The sequence below is a fragment of the Camponotus floridanus genome, unplaced genomic scaffold (genome assembly GCF_003227725.1).
Source record: "Camponotus floridanus strain SB8 unplaced genomic scaffold, Cflo_v7.5 scaffold5, whole genome shotgun sequence".
Taxonomy (NCBI): Eukaryota; Metazoa; Arthropoda; class Insecta; order Hymenoptera; family Formicidae; genus Camponotus; species Camponotus floridanus.
Window position 1 is genome coordinate 1,905,471 of NW_020229658.1, and position 16,740 is coordinate 1,922,210.

Consider the following 16,740-nt stretch of genomic DNA (forward strand, 5'->3'; position numbering starts at 1 on the left):
AATGTTTGTAGAGATGAGATGTTAAGAGAGATTGTTTGTGAAAATTTTTCTCTAACAATGATTTCTTTTTTAATCGCTGCATGAATTTTTCAAAATAATTTAATTATTAACAAATGGACATACGTTATTCCGCGAGGATTTATCTTTTTCAACTATATATGATCGGATGGGTAAGTATGTCCAGGGGTGGATAGATTGATCGGTTTAGATTTACGCTTCATAGAAAACGAACGCTCATGGAGAACAAATTGTAGTTAGAAAAAGAGAAAGAGAGAGAGAAGGAGAGAGAGAAAGAAAGAGACTCTCTCGTTGTAGGGCGTGCACCTATTGTGTTGCGCGCATTTTTGCCCGTTATCCGATCGCCTGAAAGGTCTCGGTTGTACCATTCCGTTTATCCATTGTTCTCTTCAGAACTTTTACTATTCGATACCACAACATCACACTGTACATCGTTGCCAGTCATTTCCCCTTCGCGGCTCTCTCGCCGCTTCTTCGTAGCGGCATTAGGATGTTTCCGGTCATCATCCTTTTTATTCTCCCTTCTCTCTCATCTTCTCAACGCGTCTTCTCCACCCTTTCGTTTCACATGGAGTTACCCTCTTATCTTAAATCACGCGGAAAGTATATTTATATTTTATTAGAGTACGGTCGTCACACGCATCTTGTATACATTTCTTTGTCAGGATATATTGTTTTTTTCGTACGAAATGAGAAAATGTATAATATATATTAAAGAAGTAAAAAGATATGAATTAAAAAGCTTATTTTTTGGAAAAGCTTTACAAAAATTTAGCAAATGCACATATCAAAATAAATAATCAAATATTGATAAATCCATATAATCTTCAAATCAAATATGAACTTACTCATATATAAAAAAATATAGATTTTAAATGTCTTCTTGTGTAATTCTTATTTACAGAATTTGTTATGTTGATATTACAACATAAATATATTTCAAGTACATTAAAATTTTTATATTAGATAGAAAATCTGTTTTATATTAAAAGCACTGAATTATATTAAGTCTAAAAAAACAGTTATAAAAGCATCAAACATTTAATGAGTCTTTTTAATTTAATTTCCATGTAAAATAAAAATCTTTTTTAAAGGTCTTTTATAAATGGATTTATACGCATAACTAATTTGTACAAATAAATTTTATAAATTTTTACAATATATATGTATATAGCCTTTTTGATTTATACAAGTTGAAAAATGATCTTGAACTAAATTTAATACTAATAATCTGTGATAATTAGCAGTCGAAAATTAGTCGAAAGGGTTAAAATTCATTCAACAGCGTAAAAAATTCATTCAACAGCGATTTTTTTTCTTAATAAAGTATATCCTTCATATAAAATTGCAAATATGTTTGCCTTTGAACGTACATACATGAATCCGCGGATTATTGTAGAAGCTTTCGCGAAATCGTTAAATCGACAAATACGATTATGCGAAAGTACATATATAATGATTTATATAGACATATTTGGCAATCCGCGGTGTTATGTGAGAGCCAAAGTCCCGGAAACAAATTTATGCGCATTGTATCAGTGAGGATCTCTCGGCGCAACATCGTCGTCACGACTTTCCAGAAGTAACGTGACTACAATTACGCCATAATTGGCCTAAGTGTGCCCATTGTGTTCATGTCCCTTGAGTATCGCCTACAGGTGTCTCCTCTATTTTGTTGTGTATCGTGATTTATGTTCTTCGGATTGGAAAATATCGGAGACTAGTTACATCGAAGTCCCTGTGTCTTTTCATGTATTCGTCTTTCCATCCGTTTTCTATTTTGCAATGACTTAAAGCGAAAGAACCTACACCTTTATAATTTTACATTATTTTGGCTATCAGAAATTTTTTCTGAATATCAAGGAGATAAAATAAATTTGTAAATTATGTATGTATATATGTGAAAAGGAGTTATTAGAAATGATTTTAACTCAACTTAAATTATTAATTTATTAAATTATTGATGAATTATCTCATTAATAAATTATTAAAATATATGATTAATAAATTATTAATAAATTATATTATTAAATTATTAATAAATTTAATTAAAAGATTAATTTAAATTATTATAGTATTATATGTACTTTTAATATATTTAAGAATTATTATATATATAAAGTATAATATAATAAACAATTATATAATATATATAATTATATAATATAATAAACAATTTTTAAATAATATATTTTACTTATATTTTACTCTTTTATGTGCACAATATAACATAACATAAATGACAACATACATTGTGAAAAAAATTTCAAATCTAAATCTAAATAGAAAACATCTTTTCATATTAATTTAAATGATATACAATTATACTTTGTGTGTTTAAACAATTATAACTGTTTAATTCTTCTTGTTCAAGAATTATATTATGAATAATGAATAATTTTAATGAATAATTTTAATAAAATTTTTTTATTCTTTATGAAATGAGAGATTTTTCATGTGATTTTTAATTTTTGATTATTCTCTGCCTTTTACTTTCTCAACATAAATATTTAAGTACATATGTTATAAATTTTATTATTGATATAAATAAACAATATATCAATTCTCTGGCAGAAAATATACAAATAATTTTTTGAGAAAAAAAATGTATTCTAATATCTTTGATAACTCTTTTCTCTCAATAGATGAAATTTTTCCACTTACCTTGTAAGTTGTCCAACATGTATGTCAGCAGCTTGTTCGTCCCTGTAGGCTCCCCAGTCCCGTACAATGTCAATACATCCTTGCTGAGTGGATTTCCTTGAAGTCCAAGCACTTGTAATTGGAACAATTTTCCTAGTTCGTACGGTAACACACGAAGGTAGTTTTGGTTCAATAACAACTCCCTGAAACAATATAAACATTTTATAATAAAAAAAGATATAAGTACATTCACATGCATTGATATTTCTCAATTTAATTTTGTTTACTTTATATTACCTGAGGTAGATAAGGTCCCCCAGTTCAGCAGGTAGACTACGCAGCTTATTGCTGCTGAGATCTAAAATGCGCAAGTTGGCAAGACGACCAATTTCAGCTGGTACTCTCTGCAGACTATTGTCATTTAGATACAAAGCTGTCAGATGAATCATTTGCCACAAATTAGGGCTTAGATTTCTTATACTGCCTGTTATCTCCAACTCCGACCAATGAGATTTCTTCCCTGATTGATAGTCTTCAGGGCACATGAGTGTGTACATACGACGTGGGTTGGAGTTCTCATACTTGTCCTTGTGATTGCGGGACATGTTATGATATTCTAGAAAAGAAACAAAATATTTCTGTAAAATAATATTTTTCGTTCATGAATTTTTATGTTTTTATAAGTTTAATCATTATACAAAATCAATCTATTGCATCTATCACATTTCTTGAATATAAATATCGAGGATAAAAATATAATTAATTATAATATATTTCTCAAACATAACTTGATTTTTACTCGAAAATATGAAACAACTTTTGTATAAATCATTTTATCATAATAATTATATCCCTCTACTAGAATATGAGGAGTTGACGAACAATAGATATTTCTTGATTCTCGCTACTCAAATTACTATGTGCAACTTGATTATTTCAAAGAAAATGAAGTAAAAAAAGACGCACGTATATGAAAGATACAGCGCAGTTGCTATAAAAAATTAACACTGTTAATAATCCAATTATTAAAACAATCGTCAAGTTTGCACTTCAATGATCAATAGCCTCAGTGAAAGACAATGGAAAATGTAGAAGTATGCATCGACTTTATCACATATCGAGCACGAAAACATTTCTAAAACTTACAACTACACAAAAATAACGCAAACAGATATCATGAGACAAATGATTCGACGGATTTCATCTATTCCATACTAATGATACATCAGGTACAACCCATAACCTATGAGGGCGAAACAAGGTTTTTGGGACTCGTGCTGGTTAAACGTGACGGAAATTCACTGATTTTGACGCGAAACGCGACGCCAGACTATCCGGAAGAAGTTAAATCGCGAATTTCGCCAGATGATGGCGAATTTTTTTAGCGTCAACTACTCGTCCTGTCGAGAAGATTCGTACGCTTACGACGACAAGTTGACGCGTTCGCGCGATTTCCCCGGCGAGGACGTAACAGAGAGGGTCAAGAACGACGGCTCGAATGCGAGACGGTATTACGTACCTTCATCTACCTCTTCAGCACAAACGGGACACGCGAAAAGTTGTTACCGAGTGAAAATTTCCGCGTAAACAAAACTACCTTGACAAACACGGATCCTCCATTTATCAACTGCACCGATCGTGCGCTAAACGAAGCTACGCGATTGGCCGACTCTTTTCGGAGCAGCCGACGTCGCGAGGAACGATTCGCGAGTGATGCCAACATCGAAGAGGCACGAGCTATTGGCAAGCGTGTTTCTTCTAATACGTCATTCGCGGCTAACTTTCCAGAATCGTTTCTGGAACAAGGAAGCTGTTGCTCTTGTCTTATCGCGAATAAAACGAGAACAATAAATAATCTTTCCTCCATAAAATATGATCGATGCATACATAATAATATATTTATATACCTGACAATCAGCTTGCATCCGTTGCATTTTTATTGCACTTTGTAAAAAGGATAACTCGATATATAGGTCTCTTTAATAGCACATATGTCCAAAGAGAGTTCAAAGGTTATCCACAGGATATCCAAGGACATAAAATATCCTCTGGCTGTTAGAGGCCATATTCTGAATCCTCGTTTGTGGGTCACAGCTTTTGATCGATTCCGAATCTAATCTAAAGAGGACCGCGGGCACGGAAATCACGATTGCGAGGAGTGTCAAGAAAACTTTCGTCACGTTACAATATACTCGTGATAATTCTTCGCGTGTGAGAATCACTTTTAAACGGTACCGATCGCGAGAAATATGGAGTGATTCGAATCCGACTCCGGCGAGTCATTACGTTACTAACTGCGATTTGAAATCTATCGAAATGCAATTGCGATTCTCGAAGTATCGAATTGAAGTACATGCAATATGTGAATTTGGCTGCGGTCAAGACTGCACTATGAATGCTCCGAAACATCATTCTATCTTTATTCTCATGGAATGTAGAACAAAGATAGAATGATGTTTCAAAGCATCCAGAGCGTCTTCCAGACCGCAGCCTTTGTCACGTGACCGCATTCAGCGGACTCAACCGCTAAGTAGCAATCGAACGTGATTGGTTTCTACTTGCAGATCCGACCAATCAGCGTTGAATTACAACGGAAAATCTAATATTATTGCGTCCAACTGTTGAGTCCGCTGAATGCGGCCAATAATATATACATATATATTATTTTAGATAAGTATTATTATATTATTATATTATTGTATAATATATTATATTATTATATTATATTATATTATATTGTTAGAAATTTCGAAAAAGATTTGAATGTGAAAAAATATTAAAATAATTAAAATGAACAATCTAGGTATATGACATATTCCTAGATATGTAAGCTTGCTTTCTAGGGGAATTAAACAAGAAAGCTTGGTACTGCATTTTTCTTGCTAACAAAATTATATAGAGTAATTTCATGTAATGCACGTGTTTATATAACGAACATATATTTTCTATAACATTTTTTTATTATGTTCCAATTGGTGTGTCATTTAATGAAATTAAAAATTCTTCCGAGCATCTTTATTTATGTCAGAGATATAGATAAGCATTATGTCAGAAAATATATCTGAAGAGGAGAATAGTTTATTCAGAGGTAGATAATCGACAAAATTACGCACATGTATATTTACAAGTTTTTTTTTTACTACAAAAGTCCATAATTGTCAATTTCTTATTATATTATTGTTATACTTGAGTTTTACAAGTATTTATGCAAGTATTAATGGTAATGATAATATATTTATTATAGATTATAAAAGCGAAAACTTCGATGATAACGACTTACAGTCCCGATTATATGCAGAAATCTATTATGAATCAAACATCGAGGGTGAACCAAAAACCTCGGATTCAAGGATTCAATTTGCTAACATGGTTGCTGAATTAAACTCTGAACCAGAAGGTATGCAACAAAAAGAGGACAAGCAATCATTAGAATTTGAAGCTTCTAGAGATAAGTCTAGTAAAGCTAAAAAAACATTAAAAGAACATTGTAATCAGAACACTTCATTATCAAACGAGGGCTCTGTCATAGAACCATTGATGAGCAATGACATGTTACAATCACAAAATTCAACTAATGATCCTAGATCAGTGGAAATTCAGACTGACAAATTATCTGATCGAGAGATAAATCCTATAATACATGAATATGACAATAATGACAATCCAGGAAACCTTTCAGTAGAAAAAGGAAAAAAGTGCAATGAAAGTGTTGCCAAGAAGCATAAATCTTTTAACCATACAAAAAATAAACATCAAGAAAATTCCTTAAATGATTATACTGCTTCATCAAATGACACAATACATTCGAAATATAATGTTGTTTTAAAATGTATGAAAAAAGAGGTGGCCTTAAACAAATCATTAAAGAACGATGAGCAGACTTCGGACAGTTCTGATTCTGAAGAATCTATTTTTGAAGTACCAATTCCACCAAAGCCAAAACCACCACTTATAAATTTGCAAGATTCCGATGAGGAAAAAAATGATACAAATTCAAGAATGAATAATCTAATTTCAGAGAAAATCCCAACTATGAAATACAAAATTACAGATACAAGAGTATCAAGCAGTCATCAAGATACATCTTTTAAAAATAAAAATACTGATAAATCTCTACATAATAAGAATACAACAGTAAATACTGAGAATACCCATACACATACACAAGAAATTAGAGAAGATATTGTTTTGAATTGCACAATAGTTCAGAAAAGTGCCAAAAGTATAAATGAAATTAAACAGTCATCTAAAAGTGCAGAGTTAAATAAAAATCAAGAAAAAGTATCAACTGAAGATACAAATCAAAATTCTACAAAACAATTATCACAAAATACATCTAAAGAAAATAATGCTAATTTTCAACAAAGGATATTTGTGACTCCAGGAAAATATTCGTTAAAAACACAACAAAATATTGAGGAAAATAATACACATAATAGATATAATTTAAGAAGTAAAAACAATACATTAGATGCAAAGGCGTCATGTAGCAACAGTGATGTAGCAATAAATCGAAAGAGACAACACAATGAAACCGAAGATTCTAAAGACAAACGACAATGTATTAATCAGGAATACAATCAAGATATCGTGCAGCAAAGCAGCAGTAAAGAAAGAGGAAACGAAGCGAAGAATGAATGCTTCAAATCAATGCCAAACGCAATGAGAAATTATTACTACAACTCGTCTCGCGATCTGGAAAACTTTGATGTTAGTAAGCTGCAGCAAGGCATGTCGAAGGATCCGCGAATGTGGATGATAATAGATGAGGATTTGATGCCGAGTCCTCCCAGCAGACAGCGTACTAGATTTTGGAATGTCAGATGCTCCAATTGTCATCGGGATGGTCACCAACGTTACGATTGTCCAGTGCCGCGTAAAATACCATGCTGCTACATATGCGGTGAAAAGGGCCACGTCGAATCTCGTTGTCCACAGAAGATATGTCTTACATGTGGTAAGCAGCAGAATACGTTTCGTAAAACTTGCGAGTATTGTCGTGTCCTGTATTGTACTATGTGTCATTCGATAGGACACGAGTCAATGGAATGTCCTGATCTGTGGCGACGATATCATCAAACGACCGACATGAGTAGCGTACCACAGAATCCAGACAACGTAATGAAACCGCCGGGTCTACTGCATTGCTGCAATTGCACCAAGCGCGGTCACGAGTCGTCCATGTGCAAGGAATATAGATGGTCGCAGCACTTTCAAACTCCGGCGGCAGTCACAAATTATATAGACGGACCGATGTATATGGATGGACCATATACAATGAATTTTTCAGATGATTTCGAAATTGATACTCTATCCAGGACAACAAGTAGCAGATCGATTCCAAATAGTCCTAAAAATATTCAGCAGATAACAGAAGAACATCCTGCTGTCAATATAGATACGTTATCATCTAATGCAAAAGCTAGTGAGACGCCGGCTTCACAAGGAACTTTGCAAATCAACTTATGCAGTTCAGGAGTAGAAAAAAACTTGGAATCTCCTTCTATAAGTAACATACTTCGACCTGAAGAAAAACAAAAGAAGCACAAACAAAATGTAATAAATGAAGAAGAGTTTACCACTATTTTATTTTCGTTTGGTAAATTTCATTACAAAAATAACAAGAACGCGCGAATAATCTCGAGAAATCTTTCATTGCTCAAAAGCAATATGTCATCTTATGGAAAGAAGACTATAATAAATAGTTTACCAAAGCGCCAAGTTGTTCCAGATTTCCTTAGGACATTATCAGATAAGGGGATAGAATTTGAACTGAAAACAGGCTTCACAGTACATCAAACCATAAATTTACAGTTAATAGCAATGAATGAATATGTAGAACTGATATATGATTTACTGCTTTATTGGCTCAATCTCCCAGACGAAGAAAAAAGTTACGGAGTGGATGTAACTTTACCCATGAGTCCTACAAAAATGTTTAATCTACTGTCTTCGAGATTACCGCAGCTCACAAAAATGAGCTTTACATGTTATGCTGAACATATACAAGGAGTAAATGATCCACGAGGACTTTTTAATTTGATAAAACGATATAAAAAACAATTGCAATATTGGAACAATGGTACCAGGAAACAATATCTTCGCCTACGTACAAGGATGTGGCGTGTACAAGTCAAGCTTCTTATGATTGTCAACACTGAGCCTCAACCAAATGTTTATATTTCTCAGTTTCATAATGCAATGAAGAAACTCGAATCTAAAAAACAAAATCTGAAGATGGAGAAACTTGATAATGCCACTTATCTTAAACTCACTCTGCTTTATAACCATTTATTTGTGCCTCACACACCTGCCACTTTATGCAAAACGCTGAGTCGCATTGAAAAACACGCGGAAAAGATGACAAAAAATACGAATTGTGCACGGGTACAGGAATTGGAAAAGGATAAAATATATGAACAAGAAAATATCGAATCATACTTAAATGTGAATTCCTCGGCATCTGCGACACCTTACGTTTCGCAAGATATAAACTCTGCTGAAAATTCTACGATTAATATTCAACAGAATACGACTGACGAGACATTAATTGAGAAAAGAGGAGTGATCGATGTTTCATCTATAATCGATGAAATCATAGATAGTGATGATAATGAAATAATGATAATAGAAGATTCTGTTGGAGAAAATTGTGGGACTATTATGTCATTAAATACTGAGATATCTAACAATGATAAATCAGTATTGATTCAAACAGAAGACAAAAATGAGAATCAAGTATTAACAAACGATTTAAACATTGAATGCAATACATCCGCAGGCAAACAGGATGTAAACACGAAACATATTACAAGAAAAGAAAAAAGCAAACAAATACTCGAAAAATGCAAACAAAACCCGAAAAATATTACAAGAAAAGAAAAAAGCAAACAAATTAAATTATCGAAACAACAGAAAATTGAAAGGAAAAAAAAGAGAGAGGAAAATATTTATCAGGATGCATCATTTCTCATAAAAGAGGCTCATGCGCTTAATCTACCTCATATAATGAATGCAGCAAACGAATTGGAAAGAAAAATTAGCAATCGAACACTTCAGCTAAAACATGTCTGCTCGATAAAAAGTATGATTAGATTAGAGAAGAAATATCGTAAGAAAGTTGACTTATATTGGAAGAACTTAAATACATAGTTTTTTTTTCAAATATTATACTTTTTTTTGTTCAAATATTGCAATATCAAAAAGTTATTTGTAAGAGATATGATTTCTGCACAATTTTAAGTGTGGATGAAAAATTGTTTATGTGGGTTGCAATATCAAATAACCACAAACATGTGTATAATATATTCAGAAAAAGATATAATACACAGCTTGTAAAATATCTTCAAACTACTTAATCACATACATATATTTCCATCCTTATTCTATTAATCATATATTTTGATAAATATAATTAATGACATCTTAAGATAAATTTTGTATCATTTATGTTAGTCGTGTAATATTTGCTATAATTAATTACAAATTAATTGTCCTTTTATATTGTTATATTTTTAAGTGAACTATTAAATAATTATCTTAATATTTTCTTATTTGCATACATATATCCATTTATAACAATATCTCAAAATGTTCATATTTATGATATTTGTAAGTTAAAATCATGTCATTGTTGTAGCAAGTAAAATCTGAATTTAAAAAAATTGTCTTTTTATTGTTTTTAAATAAAACATTAAAGAATTAATTTTGAATATACATAAAAAGTATTTATTTTATGTTTTAGAAACAATACATATTTCTTAATTAATTAAAATCTCAAAATTATTTGATTTACTTATGACTAAACTTTGTGATCTTATATGTACACATATTTTGGCAGAATAATTATAATTTGTCAATTTAAAAAATCAAAGTTTAGAATTATATGCTTCATGTTTCTAGGAATTCTATTTTATATGTCAAGGAATAGTAAATGACAGAAACAAAATAATATATGGATACTGTTGCAATAACATTACATTTACTTTTCGAAGAGAACACACAAGCCATTTGAACATATATCAAAATGTCGACAAACTTTCTAATTGCAGAATTAGTTTTAGTTTGTACAGAATTCTTAAATATACAATATGCGTACACATATTTTTCTGCATCAGACCATTCTAATGACCACACGCAATCAAGGTTCAACCAAATCAATTGTATCCACAAGACAACACACAAGAGATAAAAATCCTCTGGCTGTTATTTCTTCATCGGTGGTGGGCCTACCATGGGAGGCGGTGGTCCGTTCATTGGTGGTCTCATGTGTCCCATAGGGCCTATAGGACCCATCATAGGACCCATTGGTCCCATCGGTCCCATCATAGGTGGCCTCATACCCATCATCGGAGGTGGCATTGGTCCATGTGGTCCCATCATCATTGGACCTCCTGGTCCCATGGGACCAGCTGGATGCATACCGGGTGGTGGCATCATTCCTGGAGGTCCTTGCGGCGGTACTCCGGATCGTGAGCCAAGACTAGAGCCGAGATTGGGTGGTGGCGGTATCGCCGCACCCTTGTTAGCCGCGAAGGGATTCGAGGCGATCTTACCGGCTTTAAAAGCGGCTGTTGTTGCATCGATTAGATGCTGGGCCTGCTCCTCCATCCATTTTTGATAAAAATATTTCACGTTATCCTTATGCTTGCGACCCTGGCAATGGGTCTTGCGTACACTCGGCGAATCATGTGTCAAATAAGTATCACAATAGTCGCAATAGTATTTCGGCATCGGTGCGTCTCTTGTAGAGATACTTACTTCGTTGATTTTTATTACGACTGGTTTCCTCGGCGTTATATCACAATCATCAATTAACGCGAAGGATAGAGTATTTTAGCATTTTTTTAGGTTATATACCGGTAGCAGTCACAGGCAGCAGCTCATTGACAGTTTACAAGCGACGAAATTTTGATCAATCCGCATATTTAATTGGTCAATACTTGGGCGCAAACAGCCAATCAGAATTGCAGATATTATTTATTTTCTTTTCTATAAATAGAATAATTGGTAAAATAAAAAATGTTAGCTTTTAATCTTAATGAATTAATCATAAAAGATAAATTTAATTATCTTTTTCTAATTAATTTCAATAATAAAATTTTATAATAACGATAACAATGCATATTCATTACAAAATTACAGAAAAAAACAGATGAATTAAGAGAATCTTGCATAATTTATAGAACTCATTGAATGCAATAGTCATAATATTTTAAACTTCGTAAAAAATCAATGAACTCCAGGCTTATTTTTTATAGCTAAACTTACATTTTTTGTTTTTTTTTCTGTTTCTCTTCAATTTAGTATATTTTATGCTATAAAGCTATAAAGAACAAATTTGATAAAACTCATAAATATATCTCATTAAACATTGAGATTAAAGATTAAAATTTGATCAATCAGGATAAAGAAATTTTATTTCCTTTTATTTTGATTACTCAAATTTTAATGCGTAATCTAATTTTAGCAATCGAGAAAATGCTAGAAATGCTTCGAAACATTCGATTAACCAATAAGAACAAAAAGAATAAAATTTCTTTACTCCGATTGGTTGATGCAATACTTTATCTTTAGCGTTTTCTCAAACGCAGAAAAAAACACAGGTCAAAGCAATATTGCATAATTAATTATCGAATAGAAAATGTCTAATGTCCCAAAACTTTTTCTATCCGATAGCCAATCATGTGACATTGTACTTATGTGTATCTTTTGTTGAAAAGCACCCCTAACATTTAAGCGTGGAGCACATAAAAAAACTTAGACAGTAAACTTAAGACTTAAACGAATCGACCAATCACAGTCGAGCAATAAGGTCCAGTTCCACAATCCAGTTAATCCGAGTTTAAGTAGTCAATGGACCAATCAGGACCAGTCAGGACCAGTTTAACGTATTAAACTCGGATTAACTCGAGTTGTGGAACCGGGCCGGCAGGTGATTGGTCGATTCGTTTAAGTCTTAAGTTTACTGTCTAAGTTTTTTTATGCGCTCCAGGCTTTATCATGCGAATGTCGCGGTAAAGCGAAGAAGTAGAGAAGCATGGGTTGTTTATTATATCCAATGTATTTTCTTATTGTTTTGACATAATTATCTGTGAAATATTGTTTTGAATGATGGAGCAGTCCATTAAAAGAAGATCTGATGAACCGGAACCAAAAATTCTGGAACCAGTTCTAATACGAACCGACAACAAAGATCGTATACGTATTGACAAAAATCTGGTAAATAGCAATGTAAATACTTTAGATAGATAAATTAATAGAGAAAGGATTTTTCAGTTAATCTTAGATAAATATTAAACAATTTTAATTGTTAATGGAGAGTAACAAAATATATCTAATAGAAATTTATGTATTTTTTCTTTAATTATATGTATATTTACTAATATAGTGACATTTTAGCAGATTCAATTTACAAAACATTCAACAAATTAATAGTTTATAACAATTTACTGTATTTTTTATTGTGTATATATATCAGAAAATCATCAATTTTGAAAATATAATTTTTTTTGGGGCATATACAGTTTAAAATAGGCCGTGCAAGAGACAATGACGAGATTATATTGGATGTTACAATATCTAGAAGACATTGTATCTTTATATGCGATGATAGAGATGAATGGATGATTAAAGATTTAAGTTCATCCGCAACATTTGTCAATAATATTGCTATCTCTCCTGGAGTAATACAAAATATTTATCCAGGTGATGTTATACAATTTAGTCCAAATGAAACATTCAAATATACATTTACTCTTGCTGAAAAAGATCATTGTGTTAAGAGGCCATGTATAGATGAAAAAATACTTGATACTGTTTTAATCAAGCAGAAAACATTTGCTGAAAATCAAGAATGTCAAAGAAAAGAACTTAAAGATAAGCTTGAAATAAAACAAAAGGAACAAATTGAATTAAAACAACAACTTGAAGATCTGTTATCGCAACAAACTGTTATTCAAGATGATAAAGAAAATTTATTACGACAAATTGAAATACTAGAAAGTAAAATAAAGACAGGTAATGCTCAAGAACAATATTTGCAAAACATGTATTCCCAGTTATTAGAAAAATTGGAGAGCGAAAGGCAACAATTTGAGACCAGGATAAACGAGGAGAAGCAAAAATGGCAAGAAGCACTAGATATGAGTAAGCAAGAGAAAGAAATGTTAGAAATAAAAATGAGAGAACAAATGGAAAAGTGGAGACAAGAACAACAAACAGAATGGAGAAATATGATGGAAAACAAGGTAAAAGAAGAAAAAAATATTCAAGCTCAATTATTGAATGAGAAAAATATATTAGAAGAGAGATTGAAAGAAACGGAAAAAGCTTTAAAAGAACAAGAAGCAAAGGCGGAAACTTCACAGGCAATGTTAAATGGTATGTTTTAATAAATTGGATTTAAAAATATTATTTCCCACCTATTTTTCATTTATATATTTGACAACTTTTAAAACAATTTTTACTATAAATTATTGAATCTTATTAATTTTTTTTCCAGCAAACCTAATAACTAGTGAAGCAAGTACAGCAGATAACTGTATATTTGTAGAAGTAATTAATGATTCTTCAGAATTCCAAATATTAGACACAATAGATTTAACTGGATTAAGTCAAAATATTATAGAAACTAATACTAAGGAAAATATTCTTGGAAAAGTGAGCGACATTATGGATGAACAATTGACGTGTAGCATATGTTCAGAATTATTTGTGAGAGCAACAACATTAAATTGCACACATACATTTTGTCACCATTGCATATGTATGTGGAATAAAAAACGAAGAGATTGTCCTGTTTGTAGAAAATCGATAATATCAATGAATAGATCATTAGTTTTAGATAATTTTATTGAAAGTATGATCGAAAACCTACCTACAGAACTTAAAGAAAGAAGAAGAGAGATTATAGAAGAAAGGAAAGGTAAAAAAAGTCATCGTGACTATTTTAAATATTTTACATTAATGTAGTGAGATGTATACATATAATTGATTTTATGTATAATTTTTCTATATATTTTTTTTCTAATTCTTTTGTAATTTTAGCATTAGAAAAGAAGAAACGTTATTGAAACACAAATCACACGAAGACAAAGCACACAAGGAGACTACATAGTGTTACAGTATTTTATTATATAAATTTTACATCGTTAAAAAAACCATATTTAATTTGTCATAGTTAATTAATAATCTAATATAATAAATACATGTATTATAGTTTACTCTTGATTAACATGTATGTGCTTAGAAAGCATTCAAGTTTTATTTTTATAGAAAACGAAATCTTTTTTTAAAATATATTCTATCAATTTATTAATTATATCTTCATCACATAATAGATGTAAAAATAAGTGTATTTATGATTAAAAAATTTTGTAAAATTTGTTAGTTATATATTCTTCAAATATGTACAAAAATTCTTGTATCTTTCTTTCTCATATTGATTCTCTTTTTTTTCATCTTTTTTTTTCTGCTTCTTTAAATTTGAAAATTTTAACAAATTATGTATTGTTCGCGGTTTTCGAATTCTCCATCCTTGTTAATGGCAAGTTTCTTTCTCTATCTTATTACTTAACCTAACTTAATTCTATATTTGTTTTCACAAATCGTGTTCTATAAAGTTTGGCTAGAGAGTGAACAGATTATTCTGTCATCATGCAATAATTGATATTAATTAATTTATTAATATCAATTTTTATTTTATTATTCGTATATTATTAACTGACAATCAACAATCAACATGCGAAACGCAAGTTCTTTTATTACATACTTTCAAATATGCAGATGCTTAAACTCGTCAAGTGCGTACTTGAATTTATACAGAGAGAGTAAATTTATTAAAAAAATGCTGCAGGGAACTCGTAAGTCGAAAAGGTGAGAGATCTCTTTCGATAAATTAGATATATGTTTAAACTATAGATTTATATTGTGAAACTTTTTTGCATGTAAATTTTTGTATGATATATTATTTTCATATTGTATATTTATATTTTTATATTATTTTACAGAAAGTGGCAAGACCCAACGATAGATTTACACAATACTTTAGGAATCGAACAGAGCAATAAAACAGCCTCTGTGCAAACAATGCGCAGAATGGTGGTCCGAGATAAACTTTTCATGAAGCACATAACAGACTTGATGTCATTGGGTGAAGTGTCTGATATCATAAATGGAGGCATAGAGATTACTTGTGTAAAAATAACTCCGGATTATAAGTGTGTTAATGTATACTGGATAAATAGTACTAATGATGTCTCCTCGCCTATTAGCAAGGAAGCGTTGCAAAAATGTGCTAAAATTATTCGACATGAGCTATCACAGCTCCGTATTATAGGTATAGTACCTCCTATTCAATTTGTCGAAGACAAGCGGTTTGCAACGGAGAAGGAAGTAGAAAGAAGATTAGCAACAATAAATTTTAAGGATGAGAAATCTGAAGAAATTCAATTGGATGTCTCACATACTGATATAGCTGATCAAACTTTGTATATGAAATCAGAAACAAATCAGGATTCTGAGATGGATGAATCTTATATAGAATTGCCAATAATGAGACATGATGTATTAGGATTGGATCATTACAAAATTATGTCCAGGGTAATCTATCTTAACTTTAATTTTGTAGTGAAATATAAATATATAAATGAAAGATATTTTGAATTGTTACAGATTATCTCTTCTGTATCCAAATCAAAAGAGGCTGCACAAAGGCGGATGTTAAACATAAATACTAATGTTGATAAAAGTTCTTGCAACTTAGTTTCAAAAGAACACGATTTCTTAACACAGAAAGAGCAAAGTAAGATCCTTTCTGATTTTCTAGCCGCAAAACGGAAAGAAGAAAGACGCTTACATCGGGCGAGAAAATTGCTTAAACATGAAATGTTAAGCAATTTTGAGGAAGAAATAAAATCTGATCATAATGAACCTGAAGGTGATTATAATGAGAATAGCGACGAATTTGACAGTCAAGTGCAATGATTTTAAGCTGATATATTTCTCAACAATCTTTATTATTCGATATAAAATATAATACTAATATTCTACTTTTTTCACGTTTGTGTATAATAAATA

At 31.2% G+C, this 16,740-nt stretch overlaps 5 protein-coding genes across 6 annotated transcripts in view; 3 read left to right on the top strand and 2 right to left on the bottom strand.

The window, feature by feature from the left end:
• The window catches only part of LOC105258010 (CCR4-NOT transcription complex subunit 6-like), a 492,810-nt gene extending 488,495 nt beyond the window's left edge, over positions 1-4,315 (bottom strand). Inside the window, exons 1-3 of the mRNA XM_011269000.3 lie at positions 4,181-4,315; positions 2,959-3,277; positions 2,683-2,864 (exon numbers count right to left, since the gene is read on the bottom strand). Coding sequence (XP_011267302.1) covers positions 2,683-2,864; positions 2,959-3,266 — 490 coding nt within the window. The 5' untranslated portion in view covers positions 3,267-3,277; positions 4,181-4,315. The remainder of the gene's footprint in view (positions 1-2,682; positions 2,865-2,958; positions 3,278-4,180) is intronic.
• A 1,252-nt stretch (positions 4,316-5,567) lies between these two features.
• LOC112639165 lies at positions 5,568-9,993 on the top strand. 2 transcript variants are annotated; one of them, XM_025412327.1, is made up of 3 exons: positions 5,568-5,749; positions 5,906-7,618; positions 7,694-9,993. In XM_025412327.1, the coding sequence occupies exons 1-3, from the start codon at positions 5,707-5,709 to the stop codon at positions 9,811-9,813; spliced, it is 3,876 nt and encodes a 1,291-aa protein (XP_025268112.1). In that variant the 5' UTR covers positions 5,568-5,706; the 3' UTR covers positions 9,814-9,993. The 2 variants fall into 2 exon arrangements, with proteins under 2 accessions (XP_025268112.1, XP_025268111.1); XM_025412326.1 differs by having other exon boundaries at positions 5,906-9,993.
• A 627-nt stretch (positions 9,994-10,620) lies between these two features.
• LOC105257994 (U1 small nuclear ribonucleoprotein C) lies at positions 10,621-11,539 on the bottom strand. The gene has a single exon (XM_011268981.1). The coding sequence runs from the start codon at positions 11,392-11,394 to the stop codon at positions 10,867-10,869; it is 528 nt and encodes a 175-aa protein (XP_011267283.1). The 5' UTR covers positions 11,395-11,539; the 3' UTR covers positions 10,621-10,866.
• Positions 11,540-12,659: 1,120 nt separating this feature from the next.
• LOC105257984 (E3 ubiquitin-protein ligase RNF8) lies at positions 12,660-14,836 on the top strand. Its single transcript, XM_011268969.3, has 4 exons — positions 12,660-12,882; positions 13,188-14,043; positions 14,165-14,587; positions 14,710-14,836. Exons 1-4 carry the CDS (start codon positions 12,772-12,774, stop codon positions 14,733-14,735), a joined length of 1,416 nt encoding a protein of 471 aa, XP_011267271.1. The 5' UTR covers positions 12,660-12,771; the 3' UTR covers positions 14,736-14,836.
• Positions 14,837-15,247: 411 nt separating this feature from the next.
• LOC105257976 lies at positions 15,248-16,714 on the top strand. Its single transcript, XM_011268959.3, has 3 exons — positions 15,248-15,537; positions 15,672-16,263; positions 16,336-16,714. Exons 1-3 carry the CDS (start codon positions 15,404-15,406, stop codon positions 16,645-16,647), a joined length of 1,038 nt encoding a protein of 345 aa, XP_011267261.1. The 5' UTR covers positions 15,248-15,403; the 3' UTR covers positions 16,648-16,714.
• Positions 16,715-16,740: the final 26 nt, after the last annotated feature.

Coding starts and splice junctions, on each gene's coding strand:
- LOC112639165 (XM_025412326.1), top strand. CDS start 5,707: ATGTCAGAAAATATATCTGAAGAGGAGAATAGTTTATTCAGAG. Junction 5,750..5,905: donor GGAGAATAGTTTATTCAGAG/GTAGATAATCGA, acceptor TATTTATTATAG/ATTATAAAAGCGAAAACTTC.
- LOC105257994 (XM_011268981.1), bottom strand. CDS start 11,394: ATGCCGAAATACTATTGCGACTATTGTGATACTTATTTGACACATGAT.
- LOC105257984 (XM_011268969.3), top strand. CDS start 12,772: ATGATGGAGCAGTCCATTAAAAGAAGATCTGATGAACCGGAACCAAAA. Junction 12,883..13,187: donor TACGTATTGACAAAAATCTG/GTAAATAGCAAT, acceptor GGGCATATACAG/TTTAAAATAGGCCGTGCAAG. Junction 14,044..14,164: donor TTCACAGGCAATGTTAAATG/GTATGTTTTAAT, acceptor TTTTTTTTCCAG/CAAACCTAATAACTAGTGAA.
- LOC105257976 (XM_011268959.3), top strand. CDS start 15,404: ATGCGAAACGCAAGTTCTTTTATTACATACTTTCAAATATGCAGATGC. Junction 15,538..15,671: donor GGAACTCGTAAGTCGAAAAG/GTGAGAGATCTC, acceptor ATTATTTTACAG/AAAGTGGCAAGACCCAACGA. Junction 16,264..16,335: donor ATTACAAAATTATGTCCAGG/GTAATCTATCTT, acceptor GAATTGTTACAG/ATTATCTCTTCTGTATCCAA.